At 35.3% G+C, this 21,783-nt stretch overlaps 1 protein-coding gene across 1 annotated transcript; it reads left to right on the top strand.

The window, feature by feature from the left end:
* Positions 1 to 3,588: 3,588 nt before the first annotated feature.
* On the top strand, positions 3,589 to 4,455 carry LOC308633493 (26S proteasome non-ATPase regulatory subunit 8-like; the record flags this gene model as incomplete). Its single annotated transcript, XM_081266359.1, has 1 exon — positions 3,589 to 4,455. One exon carries the CDS (start codon positions 3,589 to 3,591, stop codon positions 4,453 to 4,455), a length of 867 nt encoding a protein of 288 aa, XP_081122485.1.
* Positions 4,456 to 21,783: the final 17,328 nt, after the last annotated feature.

Below are 21,783 nucleotides of genomic sequence, written 5' to 3'. Positions count from 1 at the left end.
TTTAGTAAACAGCATAGGGTTACTGAAAGGAGAGGTCTATGATGATTGGAAATCTACTGATGGTGGCAGTTGAAAGGGAAGCATAAATTATACTTGGAATTATGGATAAAATTTAGAGAAACAGAGAAGAGAAGTCATGCCAACTCTATCACTAAACACAAATGTATTTTTCTATTTTTATAATATTCAGGTATTCTGAATTCAATATCTTTACCTCACCCTCTAAACATTCTTTCATCCTTTGATTTTTCAATACCAGTGTCTATTTCACCAATCTGGAAAAAACATAAGAATACCATTCCTTCATCGAGCTAAATATAAATACAAAACAAAATAAAACAAATAGCCATAAATATTTCCTGTGATCAGACAGCTCCTGCCTGAAACCACTATTTTTTTTTTAAAAAGAAAAGAAATGCTTGGGTGTGAGGCAGATACCGAAGGATGAGCTGAGATTTCTACTTTCTAGGAGATTGTAGTTTTCATATGTTCATTGCTCTTCCCCTTTTCAAGTAACTTCCAACTCTACCCACACACATTCTTTGGGACCTACTTCACCCCACCCTAGGAGGTCTAGAAGGTTGCTATGGATAGCCAATCACAGTAGTCTGCCCGGTGTGTCTATTCTTATGTGTTGAGAAGCACATGTGTCAGGCTGGGCTAATGATACTTGCATATCCCTTTGATCATAATATCCGAATGGCAGACATGTGACTCAAGTGGGGCAATTAGAGTCCTTCCTTGAATGTTCATGGTGGGGGGAAAATATAGTTCTTTTGTCTTGAATCACAAACTTGTAAGACATGAATCCTGACAGGTTCTTTTATATAGAGACACCTGAGACAGACATACAAAAATAAAAGCCTAGACTAGTGATGGGGTAGTAGGTGAAGAAAGAAAGGAGAAAAAATTTAAAAGAGAGTTCTCATGCTCCAGAACTGCAGCTTTTACTGCTGAAATAGACTCTAATCCTGTCTTTCCATTATTTGGTTTTGTGAGTCAGTAGATTTCCTTTTTACTTAGGTTACTTTGTGTTGAATTTCTGTCACTTGCAACTGAAATTGTCATCATACAAAATTTGAGAGGTACATGGAAGAGTTCTAGGATGAGAGAACATAATAAAATCATGCAATTCAATAAAAGTTCATAGAAGTGAGGGGTATATGTGGATTGGTATCTTAGCTCATTCCAGCTTCTATAGCAAAATGATTTATAATCTACAGGAATTTATTTCTTACAGTCTCCAATGCTGGGAATACCAAGATGAAGGTGCTAGCAGATTTGGTGCCTGGCGAGGATCTGCTTACTGGCTGTCTTTTCATTTTGTCCTCAAAGGGCAGAAAGGGAAGAGGGATTCTCCAAGCCTCTTGTAAGAGCATTAATCCCAATAGTGAAGGTCGAGACTTCCAAAGGCCCTACCTCCAAATGCTATCACCTTGGAGATTAGGTTTCAATTTAAGGATTTGATAGGGTTGAGGGAAACCAACATTCGGTCTATAGTAGATGGAATCATAACAGAAGGAATCATGGTGTCCTAAAACCTTGATTAGGATTCTGAATAGTAAGATTTTGTTGACAAAGAACCAATTATTTTATATAAGTGTGAAAACAAAGGAAGGAGGCAGAAAGGCAGTTGAAGTATACATATGAATTACATCCACACAACTATCTATGACTACAAAGTGTTAGTTTGTCACACTACCTGAAAATTCATTAATCTGAATCTCATTGAGGGAAATTATCTCTTCTTTTAAAATAGTAAGGTTCTTATAATATTGTTAGTCATTTATACTATAACATAATTAGTGTGGCTACTTCAAGTACTCCAGAGCTTTGTCATCAATCCAAAAGCTTTGTCCCCTTTGAATGCTATGTTTGTTTATTTTATTTGTTGAATTTTTTTTTCAGTGCTGGAAATTGAATCCAGTGCCTTTTGCATGCTAGGCAAGTGCACTACCACTGAGCTGACTATAGTAAATTTAAGGAAAAAATAATATTCACTTTACATAAAATCTTCTTTAGAGTAGAAGAGGAAGTCTGAACATTTCACTCTATATGTATTATACCTCAGGTTAAAAAAAAAATGTTTGTTAAGAGACACTATAAAAAGAAGTAAAACCAGCAAGCCCCAATATGATACACGATGTTTGCAACATGCTTTATAAAGCTCTAGTATCTGTACTGTATAGGCAATCCCTATAAATCAGTAAGAAATAAAGAGATATTTTATAAAAGAGGAAATACAAATAGCCAGCAAGCAAAGATGACTAACCCTATTTGTAGTCAAGGAAACGTAAAATTTAACCACAATGAGAAGATAACTTGCTAATAGATATAAAAATTGAAAAGTTTAATAATAGCAAATTTTGAGGAAGGTATTTAGCAAAGGAAACTCCTCCTGTGACAAATGTGACTGCATACTGGGGCAACTACTTTCGGAGAAAAAGTTCTCTGCCATACAGTTGAAAACACACATATGGTAAACCAGCAATTACCCCCCAGGTACATGTCCTGGAGATAATCTTGCACATATTCTTCATATTACATGCACAAGATCCTTTATAGTGATTTGTTTGTAATGACTCTAAGCTGGAAATAACACACATGGCCATTGATAGTAGAATGAACAAATACATTTATATACATAGTCATTCAACTCTATAGAGCCATGAAAATTAACCCACCACAGCTATGCACAACATAAACAGATCTCACAAATAAATGTGAGAGAAAGAATCAGGACACAAATAAATGCATATGTTATGATTCCATTTATATGAAAATCAAATCCAGGGTAAAATATACTGTGAAACATTCATGCTGAGATGGTAAAACTGGCAGAAAATGAAAGATAATATGGGAAGGGTAAATGGTGGAGCTTTGCTTATAGGTAAAGTCCTTTCTTGACTTGTGTGATAGTTATTTGATTGTTCACTTTATAATTATTCACTTATATATGATGAATGTGTGCATATATAAAATATTCTCTAATTTCATAACAAAAAAGGACATATTAAATTTAAGATAATTCTCAACGTGGGCTATTTCTTAAGCAATAAATTTGACATTCAGACAGGGAGTATCTGACTCTAGAATCTGCACTTTGATCCACTTATTAAAACATGCACAATACATTCATACACACAAATACCCCATGGATCCAAGAATAGTATTAAATGCACAAAACTCTTGTGATAGAAAATTCAATTTGTATGATAGAAAATTCAATTCATATCATATTCTCGACAGAAAGCTTAGCTATTTGTGGACAATAAATCTCTGTTTTATACATATGATTTTAGTTCTTCCCACACTTATTTGCTTATGCTTGAATCCTTAAAATTTGATGCTTCCCTATTTTTCTTGGCTTGAGAATTGCACTTAGAAATCAGGAATTCAGGAAATGGGGTTGAATGATCTCTGTTCTGTGTGACTTCCAGAGATTGAATCTAAAGTCACAGTTTTAGTGAGGAGATCATTGTTTAAATTAGCATAAATTAGCATATTAAAAACATTAGAATCCAGGCCCCACTTCTGCCAGTTGAGCGTTGGAGGCATCGCAGCCCTTTCCTGGGCCAGCAGTTAGCCATGTCGCTGAAGATGGCGGTCAGCACGGTGAACAGGACCGCCACGGCCGGCATCTGGAGCTCGGTGTCTGCAGTCCTGCAGGCGGCGGCCGGCATGTACGAGCAACTCAAGGGCGAGTGGAACCGGAAGAGCCCCAATCTCAGCAAGTGCGGAGAAGAGCTGGGCCGCCTCAAGCTGGTTCTGCTGGAGCTGAACTTCCTGCCCACCTCGGGGACCAAGCTGACCAAACAACAGCTCATCCTGGCCCGTGATATTTTGGAGATTGGGGCCCAGTGGAGCATCCTTCGCAAGAACATCCCCTCCTTCGAGCGCTACATGGCCCAGCTCAAATGCTACTACTTTGATTACAAGGAGCAGCTGCCCGAGTCCGCCTACATGCACCAGCTCCTGGGTCTCAACCTCCTCTTCCTGCTGTCCCAGAACCGGGTGGCTGAGTTTCATACAGAGTTGGAGCGCCTCCCGGGCAAGGACATCCAGTCCAATGTCTACATCAAGCACCCCGTGTCCATTGAGCAGTACCTGATGGAGGGCAGCTACAACAAGGTGTTCCTGGCCAAAGGTAACATCCCTGCCGAGAGCTACACCTTCTTCATCGACATTCTGCTGGACACCATCAGGGATGAGATTGCAGGGTGCATTGAGAAGGCCTATGAGAAAATCCTTTTCATTGAGGCCACCCGGATCCTCTTCTTCAACACACCCAGAAAGATGACGGAGTATGCTAAGAAGCGAGGGTGGGTCCTGGGCCCCAATAGCTACTACAGTTTTTCTAGCCAGCAGCAGAAGCCAGAAGACACCACCATTCCCTCCACGGAATTAGCCAAACAGGTCATGGAGTATGCTCGGCAGCTGGAGATGATTGTTTGAGCCCATTGACCTTTGGGCAGGGCAGGCATGGTTATTTAAAATAGTCACCGTGCAGGCCAATAAATTAGATTGACATTCCTTCTTCCAGGGGGAAAAAACCCAAAAGTGTTGGAGTTGAAAAAGTTGTTTGGATTATTTTAATATTTTTCTTTAGTTACCAGATTTACTGTCTGTAAAGATTTAGTCATCACCGTTCTAAAATGTTATACATTGCTTCTATACACTCTTGACATAAGAAAATTCACCATTCATACAGATTACCAATGAAACTACATGAGAAAAATATTACACATTTGAATTCTGAGCAAGGGTTTCATCTGGGCAATATGTGCAGACAATTCTCCCTGTTTAAATAAACATTGCATTATATCTTATGTAAAATGATGTCACAAGTATCTAGCAAAATACTTTACCAACAATAAAAAAATATTGTTCTGTGCTAGTACTGCTAACTTCGTAAACTTGCTTTTTGAACAACCCTTTTTTTATTTTAATACATTGAGAATATTATTGCTTTTGGGGGAAAATATACCACATGGATTATTTTTCATATCTATTTATTTTCTTTTTTCTTACATAGACATATAGCAAAATATCCTTCAAGTAAATTTACACATTTCTTTTGTTTTTGCCTGTAAAACCTCGGTAAGAATATCCATAATAAGTTTGTCATTTTGTTATGGTCATGTTGGATTATAAAATTGCTTTTATTTCAATGTTTAGAAATAGCTGTCTCAAAAAGAAAGTGTTCTTTCAAAAAACCGTATTCAGAATATTTGTGGAATTTTGTAAACAGGCTACAGTATCGGCAAGCAATATATGGCTAGATTTGGTTGGGGTGGGGAAACTACCTGTCTTTTAACAACATACTATTTCTCTTTTTTCTTTTTCTTTCTTTTTTTTTTTTTTAACTGAGAATTGAACCCAGGTGCACTTTACCATTGAGCTACATCCACAACTCTTTTTCTTTTTAATTTTGAGACAGAGTCTTGCTAAGTTGCTTAGGGCTTGACTAAGTTACCTTGGCTGGTCTCAACCTGCAGGCTTCTCTCTCAGTCTCCAGAATGGCTGAGATTACAGGTGTACCACCATGCCTGACTGAGATGTTTACAAAAACTGGCGTTTGCTTTTTCATATGATCATGAATCCCCGTGCTTAAAAGTATTTATGCATTAATGTTTGTATATTAGTTGAAAGGAACTAACTGCCTGGGAGTCATATGTAACGAGTATTTATTTTACAAATTCAATAATTATATAATTTATATATGAACATTCTGGGCTTACACTTTAAAGGAGCTATTACCTTGAAAATGTGATAGTGACTTGATTTATAATGAATATCAAGGACAATAATGTATTGTGCCTGATAAGTACATAATAAATTGAGGAAAGCTCTATGCTTTTAAAAACACATACAAGCAAATGAGCATTCTTAAGAAATTGAAATATATGATTTTTAGAATTATTTAAATATTAAATTAGTGAAATACTATTTTTAAAAAATACCAATTTTCAATTATTTGATGGAAACACAGGTGTATTTCCTGAAGTAGCCACCAGATGGCTATATGGACCCTTCCTTAGTTAAGGGTTCTTTTTTTGTTTTTTTTCCCCGTTGCACAACTAAAGATTCTTTACATAATTTTTATGGGACTTTGAAATGACTTAAAATGTAAAGATATAATAGATATTAATGCAGTGACATTTGTGTGTATAATTGTTTCCGCCGATTTTAGTATAAGTAATGAAGACTGACAAGGATGAATCTCACAGAATCCCTAAATCACAGAAATTTCAAACGTTTAATATTTAGCTATCTTTTACTCCAAAGTCTTAATTTTACAGATTAAGAACATGAGATCTAAAAGGCATTCATTTTTCCATCATTTTGGGCTTAGTTTCACTGGCAAAGTCTAAGTACATTATCCAGATAATTCAAATGCAGGATTAGGAAAAGACATCAAAATTACCTCTGAAATTCTGCAAATAAATGATAAGAAGTCCATCTCTTTGAATTATTAAGGAAATTATATTTATATACGTTGCTTCCATTCTGTCAATGCACTTACAAGGAAAAAATAGGTAAAATAAAACAAAGCCTAAACACTTTTTTTTTTTTTTTTTAATGGTACTGGGGATTGGGCTCAGGGCCTTGTCAATGCTAGGGAAGCGTTCTATCACTGAGCTATATTCCCTGGCCTTTTTAGAAAAATGTTATTTTGAGACAGGCTGTCACTAAATTGCCCATGCCGGCCTCCAACTTGGCATCGTCTTGCCTCAGCCTCCCAAGTACTGGAATTACAGGAGTGCACCCTCCATCCCCTTCCCCACACCCAGCTAAAATATTATTTGATAATGAAGCCTTACCACACATTTTGTTCTGGAATATAGTTATCTTAGAAATAATTAGGTTTATGTTACCATAAAAAGAGCTAAAATAAGAGTATTGCAACTCTGTCAAGTATGACTATTTAATGCAATTGGTATTTTAAAATATTGGTATATTATAAATTTAGTATTGTGTTATTTTCCAAAAATAAGATTCATTTTGATATGATTTTTCTGGACTATTTCCAAACACTTTTATTAGTTTGTTTTGGACATATAGTTCCGAATATGTCCTGACATCTTTATAAAATTGTGCTTAAAACTATAACCATTGACACTGAAATTTAGCATCAACAGCTCATATTCTCCTTTTGGTGGGAGAGTATAGCTGTGCATGCTAACAACTATGAAATTTAACAAACAAGTTACCTTTTCTCCTCCATAAAAGCAATTGAATGCTAACCTTGGAATGTTAGGGCTGCCTTACTCTAGTCTCCCAGCAATGAATGGAAACAGAGCTCAGGGAGCATCACAGAAGGTCTGTCTTATGCACTTTAGTCAGAATTTACACATTACAACTCAGAGATGTTTAAATATGGTGAGATTTGTTTTCTATAACTGATGTCATCTTGATCTCAGTGACTTAAACAGGAAAAAGGAGACGAGAGAAATAAAACCTTAAATGTGGTGTAAATCAGTGTTTATTTCTATTGCTAGTTTTTTGTTTTGTTGTTTTGGTACTAGGCATGGATCCCAGGGTCACTTAACCACCAAGCCACATCCCCACTCCTTTTGATGTTTTATGTTGAGACAGGGTCTCACTAAGTTGCTTAGGGCCTTGAGAAATTGCTGAGATTAGCCTTGAATTTAGAATACTACTGCCCCAGCCTCCGAAATCTCTGGGATTACAGGTGTGAGCCACTGCACCCAGCTGTTCCTAGTGACTTTCTTTCTTTCTTTCTTTCTTTTTGTTTTTTGTTTTTTGTTTTTTGTTTTTTTTTTTTTTTTTTACAAAGAAGCCTTTTTTATTTTTATTTTATTTTATTTTTTTTGTGATGCTGGGGATTGAACCCAGGGTCTTGGGCATTCAAAGCTAGCACTTTACCAACTGAGCTATATCCTCAGTGCCCCTCCACCCCCCCCACCAGTGACTTTCTTATAGTCATTTCAAACTTCATCCCATTTGGAAGAGTTTTCTCTTCCCCTTTTCTTTTCCAACATGGTGTATTCAATGCAGGGGAAAGACTACCTATCTTTTAGTGGGGAGGAAAACTCTTCTGGTTATTTTCTGTTTTCTCAGTCCATGATGTCTCCAAAGAGTTGATCCTGGGACCTTCATACCTTTGGGTGTTTTACAGTAGTTCCACATTGAAAATCATGGTCTGTCAGACTTCATGTCATCTCTATATACCCTCTCTAAGCCCTTAAGGACCTGGGAAGCTGGGTGCAGGGGAGCACATCTCTAATCCCAGCAACTCAGGAGGCTGAGGCAGGAGAATCGCTGGTTAAGAGAAAAGAAAAGAAGAAGCAGCAGCAGCTATGAGTGTACTGTCTAGGTCTGTCTGCTTCTGCTGAACCATGTTGCTACAATGTGCTCTCTGGTGATCTCCTCTGAGCTCTCTTGTATCTCCTCTCTCTCCAGGCTGACTTGAGCGGTCCAGGAATAGAATGCTGCTTGAACATCACAGTGTCTTCTCCTCCAAATCTTTCCAACTCATGCAGATGCCGATGGTTGTCTTTTCCTTTTGATTTGCCCTGTGAAATTTCTTACACTCTTCAATCCCCTCAACCATGGCTTTTATAGGAAATCATCTCAAGATTTGCTCTGGTTTTGCAGTAAGAAGTTTGTGTGTGTGTGTTTCCTTTTTTTTTTTTTTTGTACTAGCAATTGAACCCAGGGGTACTTAATCACTGAGCTACATCCCCAACCCTTTTTATATTTTATTTAGAGACAGGGTCTTGCTAAGTTGCTTAAGTCCACACTAACTTGCTGAGGTTGGCTTTGAACTGAAAATCCTCCTGCTTCAGCCTCCCAAGCCTCTAGGATTATTGGCATGGGCCACCGCACCCTGTTGCAGTAAAAAAAAAAAAAATTAAGAATTCACAAAAAGATGGTTTCTTTCAACATTGCTTAATATTTCAAGCTTTCATTTCTCTATTAATGTATGTACATATAAACATAAATAAGTATAATACAAATATTAACATATATATATGTTAATTTGAGTTTCAAAGTTGAACAATAATCATTTCATTTTAGGATCTGTGCACCTTCCTTTTTGAAGTAAGGAATTAAAGAATTGAATTGGTCGGAAGACATGGGAAACCAGAGAAAAGAGGAGAAAAAAATATTGATTTAATATCTCAAAGACACTACCATTATTTCATTATTAAGACCAAGTGATAAGAATTCTCATGCTTAGTCACTGCATTCCTGATACTGTTCTACAACTCTTTAGTATTAAACACTGAAGTGGCTTAAAATTTGTGTTTGATTGCTGCTGTGTTTTGGTGTTTCGTTGCCTGACCATTTAGCAAGGCAAGGGAAACCGGAACAGTCTGGTTTATGTAAGGGCTCATTCACTTATTCATTCATGTATTCATTCAGTCAGTCAGTGCTTGATGAGTATGAAAAAGAAATATTACAACAATAGCAATACCACACAGTCCCATTCTTATCCCAGATAGTCCCACTATACCACATCATAGTATTTAAAGAAGTTTCCAAGACACTCAAAGGGCAAAATCAGGGCATTTGTGTATGGTTATTTTTTTTTTCATGGTGCAGTTAACTTGAGAAAATTCTCTGGGAAAGAAACGAGTTCCGTCGCACTTCTTATTACTTTTATAATCAGGAAAAAGAGCATCATAAAAAGACATGATTTTGACCTCACACTGGCCCAGAGTTTGGCAGCTCTAATTAAAAAGTGAATGTACCCAATGTCTTACAGAATAAAGCCCTTTTATAACAAATAACCTTTTGATGGGGAAACCACACTGTTTGTACACCAAAAAGTAATTTTAAGGCTTATCTTGAGTTAATGCCAGGGTAAATAGAAGTAGAGGCTTCTTGCCCTTCTTTTCTCTTTACTAAGGAATCAAAGCAGATCTATTTCAGCATTCTGCTTTTACAAATATTCTACTGTAAATTTTATGCAGTTTGTAAGGACAAAATCCCTTCCAGTGACATTTTGGAACAAAAACGAAAATTCTGGATCTATGGTTGTGTGGTGACTAGATTTTAACAATCTGTACAGAAGAAGCCTTGTTGTGAGCAAAGCCAAATTTAATACTGCAGTGTTCCAGAGACTTGTCAACAGTTCATTTGAGGAAACATTAAGGAAACATCTCACTCTTGAAATTTAATTTTGACCCATTCTATAAAAGTTGGAAAGCCTGAGTATTTTTGTTTTAGTTAAGGAACATTTTTTTTTGAAACCCGAGTTTATCTCCATAACTTAATGTATGGAACCATGGATACATTAAAGGTTGGTTTATTTGGGTAGGGACTTCAAATTACACAGCTCTTACACACCCTCCAGTTACAAGTTAACAGATTGGGGTAATGTCAACAGCCATCAAAAAATAAGTTTGACAGACTTTAATCTTCAACAGTTGATCATTTTCTTGTGATAATTGAATAACAAAAGATGATGGGAAATTCATAGAACTGTACTCCTTGTTGTAATAATCACTTCAAACAAACCTTCACTATTGCACAATCATGGGTGAAACTCAGAGTTTAAACAGTTAGCTCTTCATATAGTACTTTGTTTATATGGCACCTAATATCTCTGTCGTCCCTTACAATTTACAAAAATGTTTTCATGCATTTTATCTTATTTTATTTTACCTATTTGTCACAGGCTGACAGTTCTTCTTCAAATTTATATTTTTTTTCTCAGTTTACAGAGAAGTAAATCATGAGAATTAAGTATGTCGATCAAGGATATATTACTAAACAGTGTAAGAATAAGAATACACTCAAATGAAGGAATTTTGATCTCAAATTCTTGGCCAATACTTAATTTTCTCTTTAGTATAAACACATAATTCATTTACAAATGCATTTCTTTCTTCTTCTTTGATATTTAGAATACAAAAACATCACCCCAGTTTCATTTATTTAGGCTAGGTGCTTTGAAGCACTTTTTAGCCTTTTACAACCAGGGAGAGCAAGTTCTGGGAGGATAGGAAACGTATCCAGTTTTGCTCACATTAAATCTGTACACTCAGTGAAATGTATGGCATAAAGTAATTAATAAATAACAGCTTAATGATCTATTGGATGAACAGAAAAAAAGACGGGCTACTTCTTCACCTGGAAAAAAAAAATTGTGTACTTGTTCTCAGATTTCTACTCTCAGTTATAGTGGGAAATTGTGAAATTTTGGAAAAGAACTTGCCTTATCCCTTCAAAAGAATTATAATTTTTTCAAGACTCTGATTTTTCTGCTTTTTAAGTAAGTTCATAGTCAGTTTCTGTTTAGGTCTTAATATTTCAGAATTTTAAAATCAAGTGCATTATTTTGATAATCTCCAGTTTCATAGCTCTGGTAATCTCAACTACCAATTCATGAAAAAATTCATTAAGTTTATAAAATAGAAACATTCTACTTTAGAGGTCCAACTTACACACAATTGTAGTTAAAATTTTATTATCTGGTTAATTTTTAGTCATTTACTCTTTAAAATTACCTCTGTGGGCCCTTTCCTCTTTCTGTGTTATGCAGACTGAGGCCCACTTAAGCCAAAATTTTGTAATTTTTATTTCTATAGGTATGGCTTTTGTGAATCTCCTACTTAGTCATTCTTCCTCAATGATTCCCCTTTTCATTATGCTTTCAATTATTTAAAAAAAATGAGCAAAAAATTAAAAACCTTTAATCACATTAGTCTTTTGTTCTTAAATGTTCAGTGCTTTCTTATTCTCTAGTACCTTGATTCTAAATTTGGGGGACTCAACAGCAAAAACTACAGGTACAATTTTTAATAAGTCATAGGTGATCTTGAAACATACTCATATATTTTTTTAAAGTTAATTTTTAAAAATGTTATTGGTACTTTTTAGTTACACATGAGAGTAGAATTCATTCTGATATAATTATACAAGCATGGGCTATATTTTATTCTAATTAGGACTCCATTTTTATGGATGTATGGGATATTGGGATTCACTTTAGTGTATTTATATATGTATGAAGGAAAATTATTTCTATCCTCCCTTCCTTCCCTTCATTCCCCTTTGTCTAATCCACTGAATATCAATTCTTACCCTCTCCCCGCTTAGTTTGGATTCACTTCCACATATCAGCAAAAACATTCAACCTTTGGTTTTGGGAGATTGGCATATTTCACTCAGCATGATAGTCTTCAGGTCCATCCACTTACTAGCAAATATTATAAAGTCATTCTTCTTTAAGGCTGAGTAATATTCTATGGTGTGTATAAACCATATATTTTTTAATTTATTCATCTGCTGAAGAGCACCTAGGTTGGTTCCATTGCTTAACTCTTGTGAATTGAGCTGCTATAAACATTGATTTGGCTGTGTCACTATAGTATACTGATTTTAAATCCATCGGATATATACCAAGGAGTGGGATAGATGGGTCAAATAGTGTGAAACACACTCATATTTAAGAGCAGTGTTCTGAAGAATAACATCCACAACTCAAGTAGGTTCTTCCAAGACCTTAGCCATTTGGACTCTCCTATCTCCATCACTTATGTCTACCCTATCCTCTGTTTCCCTTCATGTGACCTCTCTTCCAATCAAACCAACTGTTTTTGCCATCCATGGAGTTTACCAAGACCCATCACCACCCAAATCTGTGCCTTCTTACATGCAGTTCTGACTTCCTGAAATTTTGTGCCACACAGATTTCTTTTGATTTAGTATATATTCTTCTATTAAGTCTTCTTTACTTTATCTAGCAAAGTAAATAAGACTTAATAGAAATATAATAACTATTGAGTTTGAATGCTTCCTGTCGCTATGCAAACTTTATAGACATTCATCTGTTTGGAATTCAATGAATTATAGAGTTTGTACCAAAAAGCTTCACACTTTAAGTAAATGTATGTCATTTTCAGACATTAGATTTATTTTGCAACATCAAGTATTTGGAAACCAAACAATAAGATAGGGGGAAAAAACTTAAAAATCAAAACAGAATTTCTAAGCTTATGTTTATAAACTTAACTTACTGGAAATGTAATAACTGAATTTAGGAAGAATTTTAATAAAGTCATTTGTCTTATCTCCCAGTACACAGAAAATTACAATCAGAATTTGGAAAAGGGGTTTTGATGAAAGACAGAGATTATGATAGGTACTATAAAGCTAGATACTAGAGCTTACTGCCAAAAAGATAGAAAATTTATTTTAAATAAATTTTAAGAGCTCAGAAAACTCACTAGTACTGTAGGGATTTTTAATATAATGGAAGATATTCTTTGTTCTTTAATTCAAAACTTTTTTAATGACTGTGTATTCCTAAAATATATGTAAATGAGTAAGATTTGTTTCTGCTATAGGAAAGCTGAGAACTATAATTATATCAGAACATCCAATGATGTTTAAACATGCTGATATTAGGTATATATTGTTTATATTAAATGTATTCTGTTTATGAAGTCAGGAAACTAATACCTTTGAGAAAGGTACCTAATTAAAGTTATTTAAATAATAATAGAAAAAACATGACCTTTATATCTATTTTATGAGTGCAATGATATGATCAACTTGACCACACAAGAGGCCTTTGTTGGACTTGTTAGATTCTGAAGAACCATCATGGGCTGAAAATGTCATAAGCAATCCATATATACTTTTCCTTGACTGCTAAACTGATTAGGAGCTCTGAGTACTTCAAAGATAAATTTAAAATATTAAAAAAATTATTTGGATGAAGATGGTAAATCAAATTCCAGCATTCTCTTCAGTTCTTTTAGATGAATATGTAACAAGTAGGCTGGTCCTAATTGATCAGAACCAGTGTTCATGGTTAAAAATACCCAAGAAAGCAATCAAGCACCACCTGTAGTACCATATGTACTATTGGTATTACTGTAGGTCCTTTTCTCATGTTTTCACTTTAGACCTTCTCACTTTTCAGCTGATCTACTTTCTCCAATCATATTTTGCTTGTAATTTATCTCCTTTGATTGTGAATCTGTTATAGACCTTAACTTTTGATATTATTTCCAAATGTGATTCCCACTTCTGAGAAATGCAGTGCCTAATGAATGAATAGTGTCATGTCTTGGTCTCTGTGTATGTCTACATACACTGTAGGATAGGAGATCACCTCTAATTGACTGGGGAACAACTTATTCCTAAATCTACTCCAGCCCCTCATCCTCTTCACCACCAGCTACATTTTCCCCATCTTTTCAATTCTTATGTGATTAAGGAGAGAGACTGAGGAATGCAGAGTTTTCGGTTCATCTGCTAACCATAACTTCTCTTAAGCATACTTTACAAAACTTGGTTTAAAATAGTCATTTAATGGAATAATTATTGCATTAAACAACAATTATAATGGCAAAAACAAGAAGAAACCAAATTCTCTAAAGCATTCCATGTTCCTGGAATAGTCACTCATTTACTTCTTCATGCACCTCCTTATTTAATCCTCACAGTTCTCTGAGGTATAATGCAGTTTTGCTGTTAAAGAGATTTGCAACAGCAAGTAAGGTAAACATATGCCATAGGGTAAAGAAGTGTGTGATTATTCTAAGATTAATTGTTTTATAAAGCTTTAGTTGAGAAGATTGTAATTTGCATCATGAAGATTTGGTGACATGATGTGTGTGAATAGATATAAAGAAAAGAGGAACAATTGCAGACCAGGAAGACTACAGGACATCAAGCAAATACACTATACAACTAACTGGCTCCCCAGTCACAAAGCTGTGCAGCTGGCCCTCTTGTCCCTTTTGAGAAGCCACAGATGAGCAACAGAGTGCAACAGAATGGTGACCTGGGCAGGCTACAGCACACCAGAGCCCTCCCATATCATGAACTACTTCCTTCTGTCCTTAGCCAAGCAAAAGTGGGTGTCCTGGGTTGCTGTGCATACTCAGGGGATGCAAACCCGTGGAGCTCACCATGCTAGCCCAAGGCTGAGGCTCAACAACCTGAAGCAAGAGGGCCAAGACAAACTAGGGTACACCAAACTGTCATCCCAACATGGCCTGGTCAGGGGCAGACACCTAGTCCATGCAGTGCTACAGCTCTAGACCCCAGAGCAGGCAGGATCCACTGATTGAAACCTCCTGGGAAGCTTGGATTGCAGATGAGCAGCATGTTTAAAAACCATTTTTAAAGAGTAGTTAAAAGAGGAAAGATACTGGAACTATAAGGATGGATTTCAAATTGCACTCAAATATTTCCTACCTTTTAATATTATATTCGTATTTTATATTGGAAATACAATATTTTATCCTCTGGTTAACTCAAAACTTGATACCATAATACTGGCATTATTTTAACTTTTACAACCTCGTCATATTTTATAGTCTCCACTTACCCTTCTTTCTGGATATTAAAGATAAATACTAATTTAGCAAACACTTTTTTCAGTGCCCAATATGTATTGAATACAGTGCCAGAGACTAGAGATGTAGCCATGTGGTAAGATGGGGTCTGTTTTCTGGAGACTGATGATGTAGTAGAACAGAATTAACCAAATGATTACATATAAGATGTTTTATAATGAAGAAAGTGCAGAGTACTTTGCTTTTATCCAAACTTACTAAGATTGTTTAATCCTGACATTTATTTATTGCTATAATTCCAAGGCACTTTTAAAATCTATAATTTTCCTGATATTTTGTACTCATTTTTTTTGTTCCATAAAATTTTTTATTTGTCCAAGAATATTCAGCCGTACCTTATATTGAAAGACAAATCCATTTTTTGAACTCTGTGATCGTTCTTAAGGTTTTCAAACACAATAGCTCCTTATTCTTGCTTAAGAAATATAAGGATACTCTATTTCAACTGTGTTTTTATTAGGGTGGTGAGACTAGCACTTATAAAATTCAACCGGACTCAGGCTGGCTGGAAAATTATCTTACATATTAGGAGCAGGTCCTGGTATCCATGAGAGAGTACATGAGAATGCTTAAGCATAAGCAGTGACAATAGGAAAGCAAGTGACCCAACCAAGCAGAAACATTCAAGTTTCCTTGAAAAAAACAGTATGATAATATCCTGCTTTTCCCCAACCTCCTTCATGATTTCCTGTGGTTACAGAATAAACTTTTGTGCTTTCTAAATTTGGAAGAAACTTTTCACATCTCAGAGATGAAAGTGAGATTGGGGGTTACTATCTTATTTCCAATGAGCCATCCATATTTCAGAACCATGGTTTAATTTTCATTTATTACTAGACAGAACAGGCAATACCTTCAGAAATATGAATGTAAGTGGAATCTACAAGCAAACATAGGTAGCAAATGTTTTAGTACCCTACACATCTTTATATGAAATTGCATTTCAGAATATATTGAATGTTAAAATCCTGATGCCTTATTATCATGATGAGACAGGAATGGAAAATGGCAGAGGACTACAAGCAATTTATTTTCATGACAAGCCTGCAATATCATGAAGAATTGTAAACATAAACCATTCTCATTGCCATCTCAGGACTGTAATCTTGCCCTCCAAAGATGTCACACCTGGGCCTCAGTTTGTTTTAAATGACTCATTTCATATTTTCAGATATTCTTGACCAGTCTAGTTATCAGGTCCAACCATTTCTAAAATAAATGAGTATTATTCTTGTCGACTTTATTGAAGAAAATAGTGTCAACACAGAATACTAGTTTTGAATATTTATGAACCATCCAAGCAACTTGAAAAAAATTAAAGTGGCCTTGTAAAAGTATGGTTTTTGAGTCCACATTTTGATGTGTATATAAGTATGTAAATTCTAGAGAAGATATTATGGAATATATTTTTCAAATGATTAGACCCTAGAAATGTACAAGTGAACATATGTGTGATCTGTGTGACATAATTAAAGCTCTTCTGACCTCAAGTACCTAAATTATATCTGCTGACATGCCAAGATAGTACCAAATAAGTGTTAGAAAAAAAGAGCTCAAATAACCTCACAGTAGAGACTTAAATTATTTTTATAATTCAAAAGACATACATATTCATGGTCATATGTATTCAATATAGAAAATTCTTCAATTTTAAAGGTAAAAGATTATTTTAAGTTTCCATAAATCTACTATTATTCTAGCTAAAAAATATTGACCTAGATCTAATAATACATATTTTTGTTCTGGACCTTTGAGAAATAAAATTTTATTATTACTTTGAGATAAATATTATTAAATGCCTATGAATTTCTAAATTTCATTTATTATTACAATTCACCTGGAGTGGTTAATGAAGGAACAGTAATTTTATTTATTTCTGCTTGGTTAATTTACTTGCTCTCTTATTACCACCTCCAGTGCTTCTTCTCAGTTAAGAAAATATTCAGCCAAATAAAAAATACTAGCTGGATTCCTAATGTAACAGTAAAGAATTTTTTAAAAAAGTACATTTTTAGATCACTAGGGAGCAGTACTTAATACACAAAAGCATAGCTGGTAACCATTTTATAGAAGAAATAATACTTTTAAAATACATCATAAGGATGGAGATCCTACATTTGTACACATGAACAAAATTCTGCATGTACTTTCTGCATGTACAGTTTCCTTAAAGTATAATGTATGTCCTGGTTATAAAATTCTACATGGACTAACTGTATAAATGAGGGTAGGCTACTAAAATTCATTGCGCCTCATTTTCCTTATCTGAATATACTAGAAAATTTTAGTATTTGTCTCTTGAGATTTGGAAAGATTGAGTTATCGTGTGTCAAAAGGTGAAGTTCAATATTTGGCATAAAGCAGTTTTATAAAAGCTTTTTTTTTTTTTTTTTTTTAGATAGAGTCTCACTGAATTGCTGAGGCTGTCTGGCCTTGAATTTGGGGTCCTTCTACCTCAGGAGAGATAGAAGTCACTGAGATTACAGGTGTGACCCACCATGGTTGGCTCTAAGATTTTTCTTTTTACAGTCATTGTAAAATATTATAGAGAGAACAAACAGGTAAGTTTAGCTTTTGGTAATTTCTACTTTATTAAGATATTAAATTTGGACTAAGCCTTGAGATTCTACATTGATTTGGCAAAGAAAGAAGAGTGTTCTCAAAAAACTGTCTTGGCACATACTTGTAATCCCAGCTACTTGGGAGACTGAAACAAGAGGATGGAGAGTCTGCCTCAAAATTAAAAATGCAAAGGTCTAGGGGTATAGCTCAGTGATAGAGCCCCATTGAATTCAGTCTCCAGAACTGCACAAACCACCACCACTACTATTAAAAAAAATCCAAAAATTGTGAATATATTTTTGGAATTAGACAAATTTTGTGGCATGAGTCACTAAATTGTACTCAAAAGTAGAAGACTCTGTTAATGGAACAAGGGATAACAGGTATAGTGGGGAGGTGTCTCTGGAGCATGAAGGGCCACTTTGAGGGAGTTTAACTGGGTGAGTCAAAAAAGGATTCATGTTCTTGTCACATAGCTTCCTATCTTCAGCCCCTTTTATTTGTATTTCTAAATCAAAACAGCTGCAACAGTAAGGAGCAGAATACTCAAGCTCAAACTTGTTAAAAGTAGTAGATACTAAGTGGTAAAGAGAAATAAATATTTCCAAATGTGTATTAAGGAATCTATGGAAAACGTTGCTAAAAATAAAACATTACACTGAAGAATATTTTAGTTTTGATGAGTACAGGGGGGAAAAGGTCCAAGATAGAAAAATAGTGTGGCCTCAAATATGAAAACTTCATGTCAAAAGTAAAGTTATTGGAAGGTACCAACGTCCCAGTGGATGCACTGCATCCCTTGCATTTAACCGTCAGGAACTTTTTTTTGTTCTGAAAAACCTTAGTGTCTACCTCTTTTTATCCTTTAAGATAGACATCATCCTGGCAAGCCAGTGGCATTTATTCCTCTGCCAGGTAGAGTGGAGAGTAGAGAAGAATTACAGACTGGAGAAGAATTACAAGGTTTGAGGCAGAAAAGAATGAGGTGATGTTCATGGTTTGCTAAACAAAATGGAATTCTCCAGCAAGGATACAACCTGGAGAGATTTCCCATGGTTCCTTTTTCTCCTTTCCCCTATCCAGCATATTGGGAAAGAATCCAGGACGCAACTCTTAGCATTGTCTCATAGGGGGAAAAGATATGTCTTTTGTCTTTGATGCTTACAAGGTAGTTAAGAGGGTATGACGGAAAGGAAAAGAAGGAAAATCTCACCTGTTATCCTGGCATTAGAAGTGGAAAGAGAAGCAAGTGGAAGAAGAATTAAGGGATTTTCCCTGTTTTATCATGAAGTTTTGATGCAGAAAGGAGACATGTGCTAGATAAGGGGAGGGAGGGGGAGAGAGGGAGGGAGGGGGAGAGAGGGAGGGAGGGGGAGAGAGGGAGGGAGGGGGAGAGAGGGAGGGAGGGGGAGAGAGGGAGGGAGGGAGAAGAGAGCAGGAACCCATTTCTGGCTTCTTGTTTGGTTTTCTAAGACAAGACCATATTTCTATCTTCTTCCTGTGCACATCAATGGGTAGAGAGCCTGATCCAGGTGATATCTCTCTTCTTGGGACTGTTTTCGTGACCAGAGGAGTAAGTTTTATGTTCAATGGACCTTTTTTCCTTTTCTTTAGAGCAAGTGGGTGGAGTCCTAGGAATGAAGACAGATTACTTAGAGACTCAATAGAAGATATGATATTATTTTTATGTGTATTTGAATATTGATGTGAGCTAAAGTTACTCAGTCTCCTTTTATATCCTCCATTTAAAATGCAAAGTTGAGGATATTCATAGATACTGCACTTATGAGGTTTCTCTATTCTACATTCCATTGCAAACACACAGAAATGAAGCTGAAGTTTTAGAAAATGGATGCCCTCTGCTGGAAGAACTTTCTCTTAGTACATGTATGCTTAAGCAATAAGCAAATTAATAGTAACAAAATAGTGTAAGCTGCTTTAATGATAAGTTTATTCAATTTTGGTTATATTGGTTATTTTCCTACTATAATAATATATTTTATAGTTTTATTTTTTTTCCAAATTATGGGATTTTCTACTTTAGGAAACAATGTTTTTAAATAAAATTTTCTCCTAGTGCTTGTTATGTGCTTTACTTTACAAATTTTGTAGGTAAGTCTGGAAAATTCTCTATAGAAAACAATGAGGTAAAAAAAAATCATTTTGGACATGGAATTTTTCCACAAACAATACTTGAAAAAATTTATTTCAAGTTGTTGGGGGAGGGTGATATAGAACACCTCTGAGGTGTAGATTATAAATAGACTACATATGAATTTCCCATGTTCTTAGCAACCATTATACTGGAAAAGAATTCTGATTTTGCAAATGTATGAAAACAAAATATTGATACTTTGGAACTGGGAAGAATTCCCAAACTGAATAAAAACTGTTCATATTGTCTATATTGTATTATTGTTTTTCACATAGTAGGTTATTAAAAAGTGTTTATTGAATGGATCAATTATCCCTGAGATCACCTGGAATCTGTTAGCCTAATACAATTATCTGGAGTAAAGTGCATTTTTCCAGAGCTGAAGATTTGTCTATAGCACATTTGAATAATACAGTCATTTCATTTCCTCCATTTCATTTCCCTTCTCCTCCAATCTGGGGTTTCTGAAAAATTCCTTCAACTGTGCTGACAACTTCACCACCAGCTACTCTGTGCCAGTGTGGAGTTTTGAGCACTGGTCCAGACCCAGGCCAATTACTCCTAGGCATTTCCCTTCAGTAGCTTGAACATTCAGTTCTAGAGTTGGGATTAAAATATCAGCCAACAATATACTTAAGGTACAATGGGCCTTTGAATTTTTCTCTCCTCTCTCTTTTTTTTTTTTTTACTTGAAGTGATATTTTTATACACTAGTTACATTGTTTTTAAGAGTTTGCACTCTTTTCAAAATTCTTCCTCACTGAAGTTATTTTATTTGATGAACCTAGAGAGAACTCAAAGCAGGATTGCAAAACATTCTCAATTTTATTTTATTAGTTTTGTTCCTGTAGATACAGAAAGAGCTCCTAACATAGTTGTTTCTATGTAGATTATTGTGTTGAAATTTCAATTAGAGATTCTATATACAAAACTAGGTTTCCCTCAGTTCCTCAATTTACTATTTGAAGACAACCTACAACATGGGGTCCTTGGAGTGAATTTCTACACTATTCTGTAAAAGTTGTGGTCATGGAGAAGTCACTGGATCCTTCAAGTTCAACTCCCTTTCCCCTCCACCATTGTTACTAGGAGAAAGCAATTATCCACAGATGTGAGATAGTGTCTGACCATAACCTTGGGCACGTCCAGCTACTGAGATTTTGTTAAGTGTACCAGTGGTATGCGGAATTTTAATCTCACCTGCAGTAATTGCATCTTTCAAAGCAGCACAGTGTTAAGTACTTCCTGAAGACGAGAGAGTCTGTACCTTGTCCACAGGTAAGTCAATTGGCAGTGATGATTTCCTTCTGTTGTGGGTTTTGAGTGATTCTTGTTGCTTCTTTAGAAAAGGCAAGAAGAATAAGTCCCTCCGTTACTTCTTTTTCAAATGTTTAGTAAAGTGTCAACCCAAAGGTGGGCAGGAGTTTGTATCACTCAAAGGTGATAGCTATCAAGACAGGGAAAATGATAGGTTTTCAAGAGGCAAGTTCAGATTCAGGTCCTTCCACCAGATAGCTCTCAGACTGTAAATAAGTCCTTAACCTTTCTGAACTTCTAACTTTATCTGTAAAAGACAGTGATATCTCCCTTAAAAGTTATTATAAATAAAAATTGAAATTTACAATTTGTTAGGACATGGTAAATTCTCTCTGCAGGATACTAAACATTAAAACCAGAAAACTCATTGTGTGTGTGTGTGTGTGTGTGTGTGTGTGT

The sequence above is a fragment of the Spermophilus citellus genome (genome assembly GCF_964194105.1).
Source record: "Spermophilus citellus genome assembly, chromosome: 14".
In the NCBI taxonomy this organism is placed as follows: domain Eukaryota; kingdom Metazoa; phylum Chordata; class Mammalia; order Rodentia; family Sciuridae; genus Spermophilus; species Spermophilus citellus.
The sequence above is the reverse complement of the archived record's forward strand: the minus strand, read 5'-3'. Positions and strand labels throughout refer to the sequence as shown.